Raw genomic sequence first — 17,630 nt, forward strand, 5'->3', positions numbered from 1 at the left:
TTCATAAGATTTCCAAATAAAACACATCTTTATTGATTAAACATTTTGACAGGAGATTTACAAAAATATATGAAACAAAATAAAATATGATTTCCACAAACTATAGCCTTATTTATAATCAATGAGAAAACTGTTTTATAAAATATAAACCAATAAGATAATTTAAACTAATTTCTTAGCCTCAAAGAAACTCTTAAGGTGCCTCATTTGCCAGTAGCCAATTCCTAGAAGGACACCAGTTTGTAATAAACTCCACCAAAGTACCCTTTGATTTGTACTTTCAGATGTTTGTCGGAATCGTTCCTCTCGGTGCTGTAAATAAGTGAAAATGTTTATTGCAAACATACATATGTTAAGGCTTTAATGTTTGCATTAGTATTATTTCCTAGAAAGTTTCAAAATATGCCTTAAAATGTTACAGTATAACAATTAACTAACACTGGGAAACTAAAAAATATTTAAATTAATTTTCAAAGAGATTCATAGTTTATAAAGAAAGTTAGTCAAAAACAACAAGTTTTGCTATTGATATGTAAATTGATATGACCCCTGCAATTTATTATAATATTACTTGGTAAGGTAAAATAAGTTTAGTTTTTGCACTATTTATACATAATTACTGATATGGAAAGCATGCTTACTCTTTGGTAACTTTGTTCCTTAGTAATTTGATGAACTTGGTCCAGCAATTGTCTAATTCTAAGCTGCAGCTCAGTAAGCTTGTCTTTTTGGGCTACATTTGCATAGTCAACAGCATGTTCACCCACTTGAATATCAAGGTGTACCTATAATTATTTGATTTCTGTAGAAATGTGGAGAAAATCTATACAAATGATTTGGCAGTTTGTCTGACTAGGTGTGACAAGTTTTCAAAACTATGATAAAAGTAGTGGCCTGAACTGCAATCCAACATTCGAGAAGGCAGGTAACTTAATTTATATATTAGTTTTCCTGGAACATCTATTTACTCTAGAATAGACCTGCAGAGAGCCTACAATCAAATTCCTGTCCTTGAAATTGAAAAGACAGCTGTAATAACACCGTTTGGTCTTTTCGAATTCCCACGAATGCCATTCGGACTTCGTAACGCAGGACAAACATTTGTCAGGTTTTTAAATTCCATTCTGTCTCCAGGGATGGACTATATTTTTACATTTGTCGACGACATTTTAATTGCGTCGAAATCAGAAGAAGAACACAGAAACCACCTGAAGGAAGTATTCACGCGACTGAACGAGCACGGAATTGCGATCAATCTAGCCAAATGCGAGTTTGGGCGACAAGAGATCGATTTCTTGGGATATTGTGTTACACCTAACGGCGTCAAACCACTACCAGGACGAGTAGAAGCTATAGCAAAATACCCCAAACCAAAAACCATACAAGAACTGCGACGATTTTTAGGTATGATAAATTTTTATCGAAATAACATACCTCTGGCAGCAAAATACCAATCTTGCCTTAACAGATACCTTAAGAAAAGTAATGCGAGAAAAAGAGACAAGACACAGATAGAATGGACCGACGAAACTTCCGAAGCATTTGAAAAATGCAAGGAAAGTTTGAGTAATGCAGTAATGCTCACTGCGCCCGCCAGCGGCGCCCCACTGTCTGTCATGACCGACGCGTCACAAACTTGTGTTGGAGCGGTACTTCAGCAGTATGAAAATAACGAATGGAAGCCTTTATCGTTTTTCTCCAAAGCACTGAGCGAGGCACAGTCCAACTACGGCACATACGACCGTGAGTTGCTGGCTGTCTACATGGCAATAACACACTTCCAAAGATATAATTATTATAGAAGGGCGACAATTGATTGTCTATACTGATCACAAGCCGTTATTCCATGCGTTCACAAACAAGCAAAATGTCGTAAGTAAAAAGGTATCCCCAAGACGATTACGTCACCTCGAGTACATCGCACAATTTACAACGGATATTCGACACCTCGCCGGTAACCAGAATCCGGTAGCCGACGCATTGTCGAGAATAAGCCAAATAGACTGTCCGTCACCCGTTGATTGGAAAGAGATGGCAGATATGCAATTAGAGGACAGTGAACTCAAACAATTATTTACTAAAGTAAACTTAAAATGGACTAAAATAAAGATCGATGACAAACGGGAGTTAGTCTGCGAATTTTCAACTAGAAAAGTACGTCCATATGTGCCGAATACACTCCGAAAAAAGGTTTTTGACATTATGCATGGCGTTACACATCCAGGTATAAGATCAACAAAATAATTAATTACAGAACATTACTTTTGGCCAAGTATGAACAGAGACATCGGACAGTGGGCAAAGACATGCGTATCGTGTCAAAAGAGTAAAGTACATCGACACAATTCAGCAACTATTGAAACCTTTCAACAATCGTCACGTTTAGATCACGTACACATCGATATTGTCGGTCCACTCCCTGAGTCTGATGGAAAGCGATATATTATAACAATGATTGATAGGGCAACAAGATGGCCAGAAGCTGTGCCAGTGGCGCAAATAAGCGCAGATACAGTCGCGAAGGTTTTAGTTAATACTTGGATTGTCCGTTACGGATGTCCATCTGTAATAACATCCGACCAAGGGAGACAGTTCGAGTCCGATTTATTTATTTCTCTTACTAAGGCGTTAGGAATTAAGAAAAATAGGACAACAAGTTACCACCCACAGTCAAACGGCATAGTGGAAAGATGGCACAGGACCCTTAAGGCAACACTAATGGCACGTGGTAATACAACAAATTGGTCCACAGATTTACCAATTGTTTTGATGGGATTAAGAGCGGCTTTAAGAAAAGACGAGAACGTTAGCCCTGCACAAATGTTGTATGGTACAAATATACGATTACCAGGAGTGTTTTTAGAGCAGAAAAAGCAAATTACATCTCCAGAAACGTACACACATGATCTACAACGAATGATGTCACAACTAAGTCCATTTCAGGACAACCACCACGCCAAACACAAGCCATACATACACAGTGATATGGAAAATGCCAAATACGTTTTTATAAGGACCGATGCCGCAAAGAAACCATTAATTCCACCATATGAAGGCCCATACAAGATACTTGAAAAACATGAAAAATTTTACAAGTTGCAGTTGCCACGCAAAACAAAGATAGTCTCAATAGATAGGTTGAAGCCTGCATATATTTTAAGTGACGACCAGGTGAATGACCGGTTAGTTTATAATCAAAAACTCGGTCAGTTGCAAAATGATGACAAAGATGAATTAACAAAAACACGAAGTGGCAGAATTGTGCGTCCAGTGGTGCGTTTTGCGTTGTGAATTTAACCATAGGATATATGATAGTACGGTAGAATAGATAGTAGGATATATGAAAACAACAGTTAGTTACTAAGAAAGTTTAAACATCTTATTTTTTATTTTTAAATACTTACCTTCTTATAACACTATTTAATCATATTGTAAATTGTTAAAATATTGTATCATAATGTATTAACTTGCTCTTTTTACATCTTTATTATTATTTTTTTTTTTTTTAAAGGGGGGAACTATGTAGATGCCTACATATATGGCGCAATCGTTCTGACATTGCATTTATTATCTAGGTTAAGTCAATGCCCTGTAAGCATCTACATTATATTTAAAATGAATAAAATAAGGAGTCGGTTTCCAAGGCTTGTCTGAGATGGTTGTTTAATTATATTATTTCTCCTTTATATATTGTTATGTGTCTATACATACGATACCCCACAGGCTTCAGATTTTTGTATCCGTTTCATACTGTATTTGTCATAAACAATTAGGGAATCAATTTTAGTGCGACACACACTATCAACTTTTTTGGGGATTTTTCAAGGCATTTTAGTTTCCTCTCAATGTTTTTATTCACACATTTCATATTAAATGGAAATAATAAATCAATTTTTGCACAACAGAGATCAAACCTATAGACTCTAAATGAGAATTATATACTGAAGCCATTAGGCCAAAGCTGCTTCTAGTAATTTAATAATCAAGACAAAATATTTTTTCTTCTTTAAAGTTTTAGTAAGTATTTAATATTAAAGATATTTTAAATTGAGGTTTTATTCCCAACCAATAAGTTGCCCACTGTCATTTATTGTGCACAAGTCATTCTAAGGGCTTTCTCCTTGAAAAGGTCTATAGAAAAGTCCATAACATACATGACACACACTAATGAATACACATAACATGTACATGAGGGAAATTTGAGCTTACCCTTAATTGAGATCCAGTAAACCATGATGTACTATTAGAATACATACAAATTACATGTTCTCCAGGTGTTGTTGATGTAAATGAAATCATACCCTCAGATGAGTAGACCCGTGATAAGAGAATTCTATCATTTGGTTCTCGAACTTCCACATGCATACCAATGCCAGGAGAAGAAGGCATGAATCCCCCAGATCGTGGGTCATATAATTCCACCTTATAATTTACTAAAACAAACGTAAAACACTGATTTAGTATAGACCTAAAATGTTAACGTTCTTCCTATCGCCCTTAAGTGCTTGGTTTTTAATGATAAGATAGTGTACATTTTCTTATAAATTAGCAAAAGATTACCCAGCACAGTGGTATCATCCGGTATTTCTTCTATGAAACATTTTCTTTCACCTTCTGCTATATGGAAATATAAACCAAAACACAGGTCTAAGGTTATCAGCAGAGGTATTATAGATGAGAAGCGAATAAACATCTTAAATAAACTAAAGTCAAATTAATAATCGTTAGAAATATAGGATCACGAAATCAATTGCTGTCGGTGAGGTTCTATTTTATGTCACGTCACACACGTCATCTTACTTTTATAATGACAAACGACATACTGGGGACCTTAGACAAAGTCGCTTTGCGACAGGCCTGACCCACTAACGCTAAGCGATACAAATGTATGAAATAGTCACGTTATAGGCCGAGAGCTAATGTCAATCCCTTGGACGTCTCTCGCAGTGAGTGGTTGCAAGTTTGGACCGAAGTGGATAGAGACATTTATGGGATGTTCTATATTTTTATAAATCACGTATCTACGATACGCTACACATTAATCTTAGTTTTAATTTTTAGTTTAAGTTAGAATTATGTATTATAATATACTAATGACCCACCCCGGCTTCGCACGGGTGCAATGCTGATGAAAAGCAGGTTTTTATTGTGAATTGTTATTTCCGTCGCTGGAAAGCTCCGATAATATACCCGTTCGATCGCTGCTAAATAAGCTGTAATGGGCTGTATAGATCTATATTAAATGAACAATGTATTCAAGGTATTTAATTGGTTAAGGATTAATGCTGTATTGGTTAAAATCGCTTCGAAAATTAGACATTATATTTTGTCGTAAAAAGTAAATTACAAAAAAGTTATTGTGGGTTATCCATAAGAGATAGACATATACCTATATTTAAGTATATGGACTTATATCCTATATGGACTTTTCTATAGACCTTTTCAATGTGTACAATACTTAGTACATTATTTTGATAAAACTCGTAGGGTTCTGCCTGCGTTTGCAATGTAAGCGGAAAAAATGTAATTATTTACGAATTACGACATCATATTAGAAATCTCAAAAATAACAGTACTTCTCCACTATTTAATGGATGTTATTATATATAGAAAAAACCGCATCAAAATCAGTTGCGTAGTTTCAAAGATTTAAGCATACAAAGGGACAGAGAAAGCGACTTTGTTTTATACCATGTAGTATATTACTAGATTATATATAGATGACTTGGATCCCTTCCAGAGTGGATTTTTGTATATTTCCGACATAAAAACGAAATCGATACTAATCCCAAATACTTTTCGTATTATGTAAGGTACAAGCGAAGTGGCACCCCTTGGCTACGTCTGGCTATGTCAAATTGTTGTATTTTTTTTTCCATACACTGACAGTAGTAACAACAACGATTAAATTAAGTGTATTTAAGATCTTTATTTGTTATTGATGTATAATATTATATATAAGATCTTATCGACGAGATTATACAAGAGCTTTCGCAAGAATAAGGCGTTGGCCGATGTTTCGAGTATTTCGGCGAGACTGCTAGAACTCGGCACGGTGTTATGACGAGCCGATGTTCTGGCTATAGAAAACACGTTTGTTCTTGTCCACACGTGTTGTCACTGTAATTATTCACGTATTAGCGGATGAATCCAAAATTCTTTTCATCACCTATGCCTTCGAACTTGGAACGAAGCGTTGCCAGATGGGACTATTTAGTGCCAATGGGACTATCTCTCTTACCGAGCGGCGTTATTATATTATCCGCCGGCTACAAAAAAAAATAGCCTATTTAAAAATAGATTTGGCTATTTTTTTTTTCAGAAATATTTAATTAACAAATTATTTTTATACAATAAAAAAGAACTTTTACAGCAACAATAAGTTACAATATTTGAATCTTATTTCTGTTGAAAATTAATAGATAATTAAAAACAGTAATAAGCTGAACTTATTTCAACTTTCCCGCCTTAATAACATGTGCACCATGATGGGGGTATCTCGGGGCTACACACGCGCTCTGGTTGGGCGATTGGAGAAAAAAAATATTCTGGTTTCGAACGTACAAAAGCAGAAGAAGCAATAGTTGTCGCCGGTTGAAACTAGCCATCCTCCTAGTTTGTTTTATTTATATATATTAAGCTCTAGAACTGAGCCACGGATATATCGGCGTGATGGACACATGGTCGCCGTCACGTCATCTTAAACTCAGGCCAAAATAATCTCGTTCTCGGTGACGCCACGGTGACGGCGGCGGTTACGTTACTAAGGTCACATTATAATATACAAAGGACGTTTTAACGTATTTTTATTTTAACAGAAATATTTCAAATTATTAAAGTGAAACTTTTATTACATCGTCTTAAACTTTTTGGTCTGTGTGGTGCAAATCACGTGACGGTTGGCCGCGGAGTAGGAATAAAGTGAAAGGCGCTCGTCATAGCATCCAAGGCCAATATGGCGGCGCACATAGTTCGCAGCAGCTGACCGTGTAGTCAGTAGTGTACAGACTATTATTCATTTGTGCCAGTGCTCCACGCTATTTTATTGTGTATATAATCTAAATAATGGTTAAGTATTATGTATGTCGTACTCTAAGACACAGAATTCAATAAAAATATTAGTTGGAGACAGTCTACTTTTATTAGTCCCATTATCATTCCAAATTGCCAAGTAAAAAATTAGGATTGATAAAGCGATTTTGTCTATAATGTTAAAGAAAAAGTTTCAATTTTACCAAACCACAAAAATAAATAAAAAATGTTGTGTGTTTTTTTTAAACCACACAACATTTTTTATTTATGTACTTTTTACTGTCGCTTTTTCCGTTGCATCCGGTTAGAAATCCCTACGATTCTACAGAAGTTTCACTTCAAAAATTGCGATTCAATTTAAGAAATTAAACACATCAGTATCTCAAGTGCATCGTTTTACAAAAGTCATGGTGGAGCCCCTGAATAGTGTATGAAGAAAGTCGAAACTAAATTTGTATGAAAATGACATACCAACTACTATACACTACTGTTAAGCCGTTTTGACTAGACCCCCTGTGCATGTCCCGTGTAGAGTTCCACAGTCTGGGCAAGTTGCGAAAACTTATCTGTGTTGTATGGCAAAAATATCTATGGCAACAACTCGAGTATCAACGGTTTACGGTACTGTTAACTGTACTGTAGTATTACTGATTATTAAAGCGCGGCGGTAACGATTTGAGTTCATATTTTAAATTATTAATTCTCAAAGTAAAACTTAAAGATGAGCTTTGATCAGGGTCACATACTACATTCGACACAAAGAACGCCTCTCAAAGGTAATCGCGTAAGACAACTTGTATCTCGTGAAGACACACTAAATCTTACCCCAATCCTCAATGAATCTTCTTACTTTAGATCATTAAACGACAGTAGTTTGAGACAACTTTTGGATGAATCTTCAATTGTTTTAAAAACTGGAACAGCTGGGAATGGCTTAAGTGAAATATTTTTTGAAATAATTCAATCAAGTCGGCCAAGTGATGTTTTGGATACCTTGGCAAGGTTAGGTCAGGCTTGTTGTGATTCTCTTGAGTTGGTCGAACCATGGAATCGTTACAGTGCTCACAATTACTGGTTAGTAGAAGAAGCTAATACCTGGAAACTGCTGCATTGTTTATATGCAGACTTATTAATTGAACATCCAGAATCATTTGAAAGTATTATTACACAAACCACTTTGTCACAACAAATTTTAGTAAATGCTTTATTTCAAAGTGACCCAGAACTGAGACTTTTTCAGTTACTAGTGGACTGGCTAGAAGCCACAGCTGCATATCAAGACCAAGCAACTAGAACTACAGCTCCAGTTATTTCAAATAACATTCATTGGGGTAATACCCTCCATCAATTACTTCTTGGAACAAGTTTGTTCAATAAAGAAAGAAATACAGCTATGGTCACTAGAATAGACCCTGATGCTTCAACCCGTCAAAATAAGAATATTCATTCAGATGATGCAAAAGATGATAATGATCTATGTAAAATGGTTTTTACGGAACTTCGTTGTGGTAATTTTAAAAATGCTGTTTCTCAATGCATAAATGCAGGCCAAGCATGGCGTGGAGCAGTGTTACAAGGATGGCAGTTATTACATTATTTACCAAAAGTAGAATCTGATTCTACCATTGAACTGAATGGCAACAAGTCTCGGGATCTCTGGAAATGGTGTGCACTCGGTATAGCTACCAATTCTTCGGAGAATATTCATTACAGAGCAGCAGTTGGAATATTATGTGGCCATTTACAAAGTGCTCTTACAGCATGCCAAGGCAATTGGGAAGATTTGTTGTGGGCTCATTTGAGAGTCCAAATAGAAACTAGAGTGGACAAATTCTTACATGAACACTATGCTACGGCTGAAGCTAATACTACAACACCAGAAGTTCTAGAACTATTACAAACTGACTTGCCCACTTCTGAAATGTCTTTGCAACAAACTTTTAGTGCTGTCAAGTCATTATTAGATGGTAAAAAGGAATCAAATTATCAAACTTGTCAAAGACATTTAATGTTGGGACATATTAGATGTGTAATGCAGGATTCTTTACTTTGGCTTCAAAGTGCTGAGGACAGATTTGTAAGATTTCTTGCCCATCTGGTATTAATTTTGCGTCAAATGGGTAAAGATCCTCAACATGATACTGGTGACATTATTCTAGAAAGGTATATAACGCAATTGATTGAAAACTTGGTTGAAGGATCATGTGAATGTCCAGAGCTTATTGCTTACTACATTTCTACGGTCCCAAATGAGAGACAAATAGTCCTATTTGCTGAGTTGATGGATAAAATATATAACAGTGAAAACCGACAAGATACAGTAAATGCTGGCAAAACTGCTGGCATTGATGTGGCCGCATCAGCTAGAGTAGCAATTAAAAAGTCCATTACAGAAATACAACAAAATTATGGACATATTGATAGTACATTCACACAAACAACAGTAGTAGAAAAAGATAAAACACTGATTAACAAAGTTATTTTGTCATTAGAATGGCTAGCTCTACAACCAAATCAAGTAGCAGAGGCACTTTGGTTAAGCAATGCAATGGTTCGAACATTCATATTTATTGGAAACACAGAAGCAGCCATCAATTGCTTAGGTAAAGTTAAAATTATGTTTTCTGAGGTTATGAAACAACTCAATCCTACTTCCTCTGAACTAAAAGAACATTTATGCTTGAAAGCTTATTTAGAAGCCCTAGAAGGATTTGCTACTTGGTACAGACATTACATTAGTGGACAGCCCAAGGATGTTGAACCACTGCCATCAAATGCAACATTTGCTGACAAAGTTCACCATGAGCAAAAAGTTGCTCAAATTGAACAACAAAAAGCACGATGGAAAAATACAGTATTACACCAATCTCGTCATACAAAAACCTTACTTTATAATACTTTATTATTCCCAGGAGGTTGGCTTCAAGATGAAAACGATTGTACATCTTCAAAAAACTTTTCAGAATCGGAACAAGAAGACAGAATAAAACAATTAAAAACATTGAGAAAGTTATGTATACCAGAAATTGTGATTTTGATTATAAAAATTTTACAAAGCAATGATGATGCTGATAATCATAAAGAAGCTGTGCAATTAAGTGATTTGATAGCAGCAGAAAATCGCTGTTTGTACAAAGTTTTCACTAAAGCAAAACTACAAGAAATTTTAGAAAGGATTAAAGAGTCAAGCTTAATTCTTTTAGATAAAGGAAGAGATATTTTTGGATATGATTTGGTTGAATAATTTTTGGTTATTAACAAAAATTATTCAATTTGATAAAAACATTTTGTAAAAAAAATTTGCTGCATTTTGAAATCAAGGAAAAATAATGTTTTCTTAGATTTAAATAAGGAAGTTTGATTAAAAAGTATATTTATAAAATAATAGGTTTTTATTTTAGTTAAGCTAACATAAAAAACAAGTCAAGAGGTCTTGACTTAATTTGTTTTAACAATACACACATATTTACAGTTTTTGAATAACAATTGATATTTGAACAAATTATTATGTGAAGACTGTTACAGGATTAAGATTTATTAATTGGTTACTACTTTCTGCTAACTCTGATATTGAAACTCTGCCTCTTTGTTTAATAAACTTAGCTACAGCCTCTAATTCTGTCAAGGCAATATAAATAAATTTTCCTCTGTCATCAATCACTCCTGTTAACTCGCCTGATTCTTGCAGTTCAGTAATTCGGTCAATAACAGCTTGCGTTTTTAATTTGAAATGTACTGCAAGATCTTCAAGTAGAACTACTTTTTGTGTCTGAAAAATCATTAAAGCACTTTTAATTTTATAAAAACTATTTAATTGTTAATATAAAATGCATATTATTAAACAATCTACTCAGCATGTTTATAATATTTATCTAAGCTTGGTGATTTTGCATGCAGCTTTCAACTCAATGTTGAGTTTACAAACCCTGACAAGTATCAACAGAGTTTTAATTGTACATGGAATAAATTAAAACAACTTCTGTTGAAGAATAATAAAAAATTAGAAGAATAATAATAATAAAAAATGTTGTGCTGACATGTTTTATAGTAGTGTTTTGGGTATTATTAAATAATATATATTAATTTTTCACCTATATGTGACTGCTTTTTTTTTAAATCTGTTAATCAAATGTGTAAAGATACATAATTTTGTGATAGATTACCTTAATATATTCTATGAAGTTACGTAGAAGATTAGATACATCTTCTTGCTCATTTTCATCAAACCCTTCACCTTCAACTGTAAATGCTGCCTTTAATGCTTCATATTCCTCTTGTTCTTGTTTCTTTCTTTCTTCTTCTGCTTTACGGAGAGCTTCTTCAATTTTTCTTTCCTCTTCCTAAATTAAAAATAATATGATACTAAATAAATTACCTACCTACTTTTCCACCAAAGAATTATTTATATGAAACATAAAAATGAATTATTATGCTTGTTTGTAATTTAAACTGTTATATGGTGTGGAATTATTTAATACTATCTAGTGGCAAAGTATCCTAAATAGTGTAAAATAAATGTTATTATCAATAACTGATAAGTCTCTCATAGAAAATATATTATAATTAAATTGGTTGGCAATTTGTTGGTTTATATATATATATAACTATAACAACTATACAACATTAACTATATCTATAACAACCCATATACAAGGATTTTGCAATTATGTCCTCATAATATTTATTATCATATAAATTAAAGATAACTTTATAAGACTCCTTATAAATGTATTAAATGAATAAATGTGATGAAATCTTTAAAAACATTACCTCTTGTTTTTCTTCTACTTTCTTACGTTCCTCTTCTAATTCTAAATCACGTTGTTTCTTTATCTCTCTTATCTTTTCCTCTGCTTCTCTAGCTTTTTTTTTCTCCAGCTTTGCTTCCATTTTAGCCCTTTTCTGCATGAAAACATGTTAATATAAATGGATTTGCATAAGTCAACTCACATAGTTTATTAATATTTTACTAAACTAACAAGAATTAAGTTAATAATTTTACAGCTGCTTATTCAAACTACTACGACAAAATACTTTATTTTACCTTAGCTCCCATTTTATCATCAATTTCCATTGTCTGGACATCAGATCTGTCTTCATCTTCAACTTCTTCATGAATGATAGGCTCTTCTTCTAGTGGGGCAGCATGTCGTGCAGCTAAAAATAATTATTTTTATAAGATTTTTTAAGTCTTATTACAGTTTTTATACATTATAAGGAACTATATGGAGTCAAAACAATTCAAATAACTAGAAATTTGAGCTTATATATTATTACAAATAATGAATACTAATACCATACCATTTGCTCTCATACGAGCCCGTTGATTTCTTACCGCTTGGACTCGTCCTGGACCTCCATCTCTTTGAGCTACAGCTCTTGGTCTTGCGGCAGCTAAAACCATTAAAAAGTTTAATATTTTATCCTTAATCTCAAAATCATAAACCATTATTTAACTTATTACTCACGTTTCGTATTAACTTGTGACACACGAAGAAATGCAATAATTAAAATTATTAAAACAATACCACTAACAATAGCAGCAATTATGAATGGATCCATAATTTGTCCAAGACCTGATACCTTAAATGCAATTATAAATGAAAAAGTAAACTAAAAATACTTAAATTGGTATAAGTAAAGTCCTAGTAAAAAATAGGTAGATACACTTAATAGGCACAATATACCTAAAGTATGTTAAAACTCACAACCATATTACAGGTGTCAGCAATCACTACTTTAACAATTAGTCATTAACTCATTAGCCAATAGTGAATAGTGATTATTGACTAGTTTTAAGAGTTTACAGTTTAGACAGTTGGTAGTTGGTACTGTAGACGTTTGATATCCGACCACGTCATTCAGTTTATTTGTGTGCCCATCCACACCCTCGACAATGCGACTATGGGAGCGCGAGAGTGTGGACGGTGCGCTCATTCCACCTCTCCGCCGTTTTTATCCGTTTTTGGGGCGCGAGTGATAAGACTAAAAGGCTTATTACACCACGCGATATTCAGACAGTCTTACTAAGATTCAGCCTAGTGTAATAAGAGTTAGCCAGTTAGCCTGTCTAATTAGACCGACCGAATGGGTTCGGCGGTGCTTACTGGCTTACTTGCTGAATATCGTGTAGTGTAATAAGACTTAGCACGCTAAATCATTCAGTCAGCGCGCGGCAGTTGCAGAGCAAAGACGTTTGTACATGTTTGTTTTCTGTGGCCGCGTGCACCATGGCGTGTTCGCAAGAAAAAAAAGTACTTTGGAATGTTTTTTATTTTTTATAGATAAAGTTAGCCAACGCTCGACACACTGATACATTGGTAAAAACAAACATGAATCTTAAATTTAGAAAGAAGGTTCGGACAATCAATCTTATTATAGAATATCTTAGCTGCAAACGATGTGTCAATAAATTTAAATAAATTTTCTGCGATTTTCTAATGACAACATACTAAAGTGTGCCAGCCTGGTTCTGTTCTTGATTTGCACCGAGACATGCCATTTTTATTGCCATATTGAATGTATGGATAATGGAGTATCTATTAAATTACATATTATAATAATATAAATTACTAATATAACATTTTAATAGTCATTCAAACTCGGCAACTCCTACTCTAAGGTAGTTTCTTAAGTCACATGGCGACATCCGTCACCGACTACGTACGCTTTGCAAATGAGTAAAATGTCGAGTTAGCATGCGGTATTCAGTCCAGTGTAATAGCGAGCTTGCTAATTAGATTTTAAGACAGTCTTACTAAGTCAGTCTGAATATCGCATAGTGTAATAAGCCTCTAAGAGGCAGTACGCACTCGCGCGCTTGCTCCCTGTAAGGAGTTTTTGTAGGCGTGTTTTCTTATAATATAATGATAAAAATGTCATAAACCACAACGTCATTAATGTTCCATAAGTAAAATAAGAATCTGTTCTGTGATTTACCACATCCACCATTACACACATATTCACAACATTTCCAAGATAACAATATAATTATAACTATTGCCAAGCGTTTTTGCAAATAAAAAATAAAAATAGATTGTATATCTGCTGCTTTGCCCCATTAAATAATTCCATACGACATAACGCTGTGAAAATAACTAAAATATGTATACTATTTTGGCAGTTTCCTCGTCTGTGAGTTGCCTAATTCTAATAGCGGATACCGCACAACTAAGCTTGTCAGAAAGTTTAGTGATATTCTGACCATTGAACTTTTTGGTCTATTGTAATGCCCAGAAATACCGTAGAAACAACTACATTTAGTTTTTCATTGTTCAGTTTAAGCTCTATAAGTCTATCTAAGTTGTAGTTTCCTAGTTTTAACATTAGGTAATGTAAATCTTATGCATTTTGTTTATGTGGGATTTAATTGTAAATTATTTGCAGAAAACCCGGACAATATTTTAGAAAGTGGGTTGTTCTGATATCTATTTTAAAAATCGAGGACGTGTCATCAGCAAACAATACATTATCACATAATGGCTTTCCATTAGAAGGCAAATCGTTACTATAATATAAAAAAAAAATGGTCCCAATATTTATGCTTGCGGGACTCTCATTTTAAAATGTGATCCTAAAGATTTAGTTCCATGTATATCAACTTTATGAGTTCGACAACTTAGGTAAGAGGTTAATAAGAAAGCAGAGTCTCATGATCAACACAATCAAACGCCTTGGACAAATCACAGAAAGCTCCCAGTACATTTTGAGTTTTCTCTCATGCATCAAATTTATGTCGTAACAGAGCTATTCCAACATCGGTAGTGGAGCGACCTTTAGTAAAACCGTAATGTTCGTTGTGTAGAAGATTGTTTGTATTAAAGAGTGTAATTAATTGACGACCGAAACAAATAAAAATCACACATTTTCGTTATTACACATAATTTGGAATTAGGGGGCGTCCATAACTTACGTGAGGTGTCTTTTTAAATTTTCTGGCACTTGCACACAGTACCTAACTCATTAGCTCGTCTTTTGACAATCCGTGAGGGTCGCACTTTGCGGAACATACGTGTTTGCTTAGCTAGTGCAATATGGGCTGATCGCCTGTCCTCTGCGGCTCCTTTGAAAAAAAAAATTGCGTGATATTTGCCGAGAACCTAACCGAAGTTAGGTCTAGCTAGACGTTACGTAGTCGACAAGCGCGCTCCGTGGTAAAATTGAAATTTTCGATACGTTCGTTTCCATCGCTTTCCATCATACAAAGTTATAATATTATATTAAATTAATTAAATATTGAAGGTCTGTATTGACACAAAATCTGTATGGTGACAAAATATATAAATACCCACTCCTGGATCCGCCGTTGAATGAGTGAGGACGGTGCGCGCGTGCCCTTCCCCTTATTTTGGAACTAGTTTTTCGGACGCTTGTCAAAGATTGTGACCAATTACAAAACAATAAACAAATTAATAAGAACCTATAGAGAATACATGATATGGAAAAAACTTTAATTAAGTAACTTCTTTGTTGATCAAATTAACTGCTTCCTAAGTCCATATCCTAGATCCATGCCACAAATCGGTCTCTTGATTTGTGGCATGTGACTGTACCGTGACTGTACCTACGAAATATTCAATATTTTATAATTGAGTTTTGTAGGGAAACTTCTTTAGGCTTATGAGGGTAACTTTTTTACGGAACGACACGAAGATGTGCAGAGTTTTTGTCGCTGAGAAAGAGTGATGAGAGTCTTGAAGCGTGTCTTGTATTGTGCCAGATGCAGCAACTCTTTCGCATTCGCAATACCCGTCCACTCCCTAACATTGCGTTGGCGTGTTCGTAGTTTACTCTGAATTTTTATTAATTATATTTAATTATAAGTAATTTATTGAAGGAGGTGGTAGCGGTCATGGCGTTGCGAGGCCCAGGTTCGTAACTTTCCATCGTTTAATGTTCTGCATAAGTTTTTCATCATTCAAACTCTTTTCAGGACCTTCTCTTTAGAGAACTTCTGGATCCAGCTTATACGATAATATGCATGCGACGATTGCACCATATCTCAAATCCTTCTAAGCGCTAGCAGGTATCTTCTTTAATTGTCTAAACTTCACAGTATCATCAACATCGTACAATGGGCCATATGTAACAAAGGAGAACTCGGACTCACAGGTTAATGATCAAGTGACGGCCGCAGCGGCACAAAACTCTTCATTTTGTTGAAAGTTCCTCGGGCAATTTCATTTGGAGACTTTATTTCCTAATAAGGATTCCACTTGTTTGTGACCCAAATTCCCAAATATTTGTCACCTGGTTCACCTGTTCCAATGTTCTTCCAGCAACAGATTATTAGAAATTAAAGTGTCGTTTTGAGAAATGACCATCAACCTTCGTCTTTACTGCATTAATAGTCAGACCGTCTCTTTCGCTAGTTTCATGAACTTTATTAACAAATCATTTGTATTAAAACAGTGTCGTCTGCATTGCAAATGTTGTTGATGATCTTTCCGTTAACTTTGACACCAACCTCTAACCCCTCAATGGCCTCTGATATACTTGCTTCGGAATATACAATTAATAGCAACGGAGATAAAAACAAATCTCATCTGTTTTTTCGTGATGCTGTTTCACGGTTGCTTTTTGGTCTTTGTACAGGTTCCTGGTTACTGTTAGATCAGTTTCTTCGAAGCCGGTGTCAATTCAATTTAAAGCCATGCTTTATAATATACCTATTTTATGTTCAATATCACTTTACTGATACTGTCAAATAGGCAGTTAGTGGCAAAGGAAGTGGAAGGAAGAAAGGCGTTATGGTGGTAGTAAATAGCTGACAAAGCGGGGCAATTAGATTTTGTTTGCGAAAATAATTGTGGAGTTTCTCTATTTTTTGTATAGATTTCAGTATTTTATATAATAGATGATTATTCTAATTCTGCCTTACAACCGTCTCACTTCTCTTTCACCAAGCTCTAATCTACAATGGTGACTACGTTAATACGTGATCGGCGCAATGCAGGGATGGCCGGTGGTTGCTTTCCGTATTACGGTGCCTATAGTTGTATCTGTTTTAATCACAGCGGAAAAACAACATGAGAGAAAGAAACGAAAGAGTACAGTAGGTGAAAGCGCATTAGACCGATTGAGTTTTTATAAAAAACGTTGCCCATAATTTCCTTCGTTACTATATACACATATATAGTTTATGGCACTATATATGTAAAATATTAATATGAACCCTCCTAAACCACAGATATAGTTATACTGAATATAGCCTATGCTCAATCAGAATATAAAAGTAATATAAAAATTGTTATATTGTGTTATTATTATACTTTTCAGAGAAGTCACTTTACTACATTTTTTTTAGTTATAATACTTTATAAATATAATAACTTTAAATATAAATGAAATTACAAGCAAGTATACATTTCTTCAAGTTTATTAATATACCAACACATGAAACCGTTAAATTAAATAAATATAATATATATATTATTTAATAATATAATTTCAACAATAATAAAATTAGAGTTACAACTAGAGCCAATTTTTATTTGCATTGTTTCGATAAGCGGTGCAGATTGTCAACTTACTGACTACCTATGTTAATAATATAAATCTCAGATTAAAGACCCTTTTCTATTTTTGTTATTACATCA

At 34.3% G+C, this 17,630-nt stretch overlaps 3 protein-coding genes across 4 annotated transcripts; 1 reads left to right on the plus strand and 2 right to left on the minus strand.

Annotated features, from left to right (window-relative positions):
• Positions 1 to 4: 4 nt before the first annotated feature.
• Positions 5 to 4,799, minus strand: LOC110993208 (transmembrane emp24 domain-containing protein eca). The gene is made up of 4 exons (XM_022259363.2): positions 4,561 to 4,799; positions 4,210 to 4,433; positions 642 to 785; positions 5 to 312 (listed from the first exon to the last, which is right to left on the minus strand). Exons 1-4 carry the CDS (start codon positions 4,691 to 4,693, stop codon positions 163 to 165), a joined length of 651 nt encoding a protein of 216 aa, XP_022115055.1. The 5' UTR covers positions 4,694 to 4,799; the 3' UTR covers positions 5 to 162.
• Positions 4,800 to 7,618: 2,819 nt separating this feature from the next.
• Positions 7,619 to 10,390, plus strand: LOC110993258 (nuclear pore complex protein Nup107). The gene has a single exon (XM_022259442.2). It carries the CDS (start codon positions 7,754 to 7,756, stop codon positions 10,274 to 10,276), a length of 2,523 nt encoding a protein of 840 aa, XP_022115134.1. The 5' UTR covers positions 7,619 to 7,753; the 3' UTR covers positions 10,277 to 10,390.
• A 15-nt stretch (positions 10,391 to 10,405) lies between these two features.
• LOC110993279 (DDRGK domain-containing protein 1) lies at positions 10,406 to 12,882 on the minus strand. Of its 2 annotated transcripts, none has more exons than XM_022259475.2 (7): positions 12,741 to 12,882; positions 12,501 to 12,615; positions 12,334 to 12,426; positions 12,077 to 12,189; positions 11,803 to 11,934; positions 11,196 to 11,372; positions 10,406 to 10,801 (listed from the first exon to the last, which is right to left on the minus strand). In XM_022259475.2, the coding sequence occupies exons 1-7, from the start codon at positions 12,744 to 12,746 to the stop codon at positions 10,538 to 10,540; spliced, it is 900 nt and encodes a 299-aa protein (XP_022115167.1). In that variant the 5' UTR covers positions 12,747 to 12,882; the 3' UTR covers positions 10,406 to 10,537. The 2 variants fall into 2 exon arrangements, with proteins under 2 accessions (XP_022115167.1, XP_022115168.1); XM_022259476.2 differs by having other exon boundaries at positions 12,720 to 12,880.
• Between the last annotated feature and the right edge of the window lie 4,748 nt (positions 12,883 to 17,630).

Source organism: Pieris rapae, chromosome 3, assembly GCF_905147795.1.
Source record: "Pieris rapae chromosome 3, ilPieRapa1.1, whole genome shotgun sequence".
Taxonomy (NCBI): Eukaryota; Metazoa; Arthropoda; class Insecta; order Lepidoptera; family Pieridae; genus Pieris; species Pieris rapae.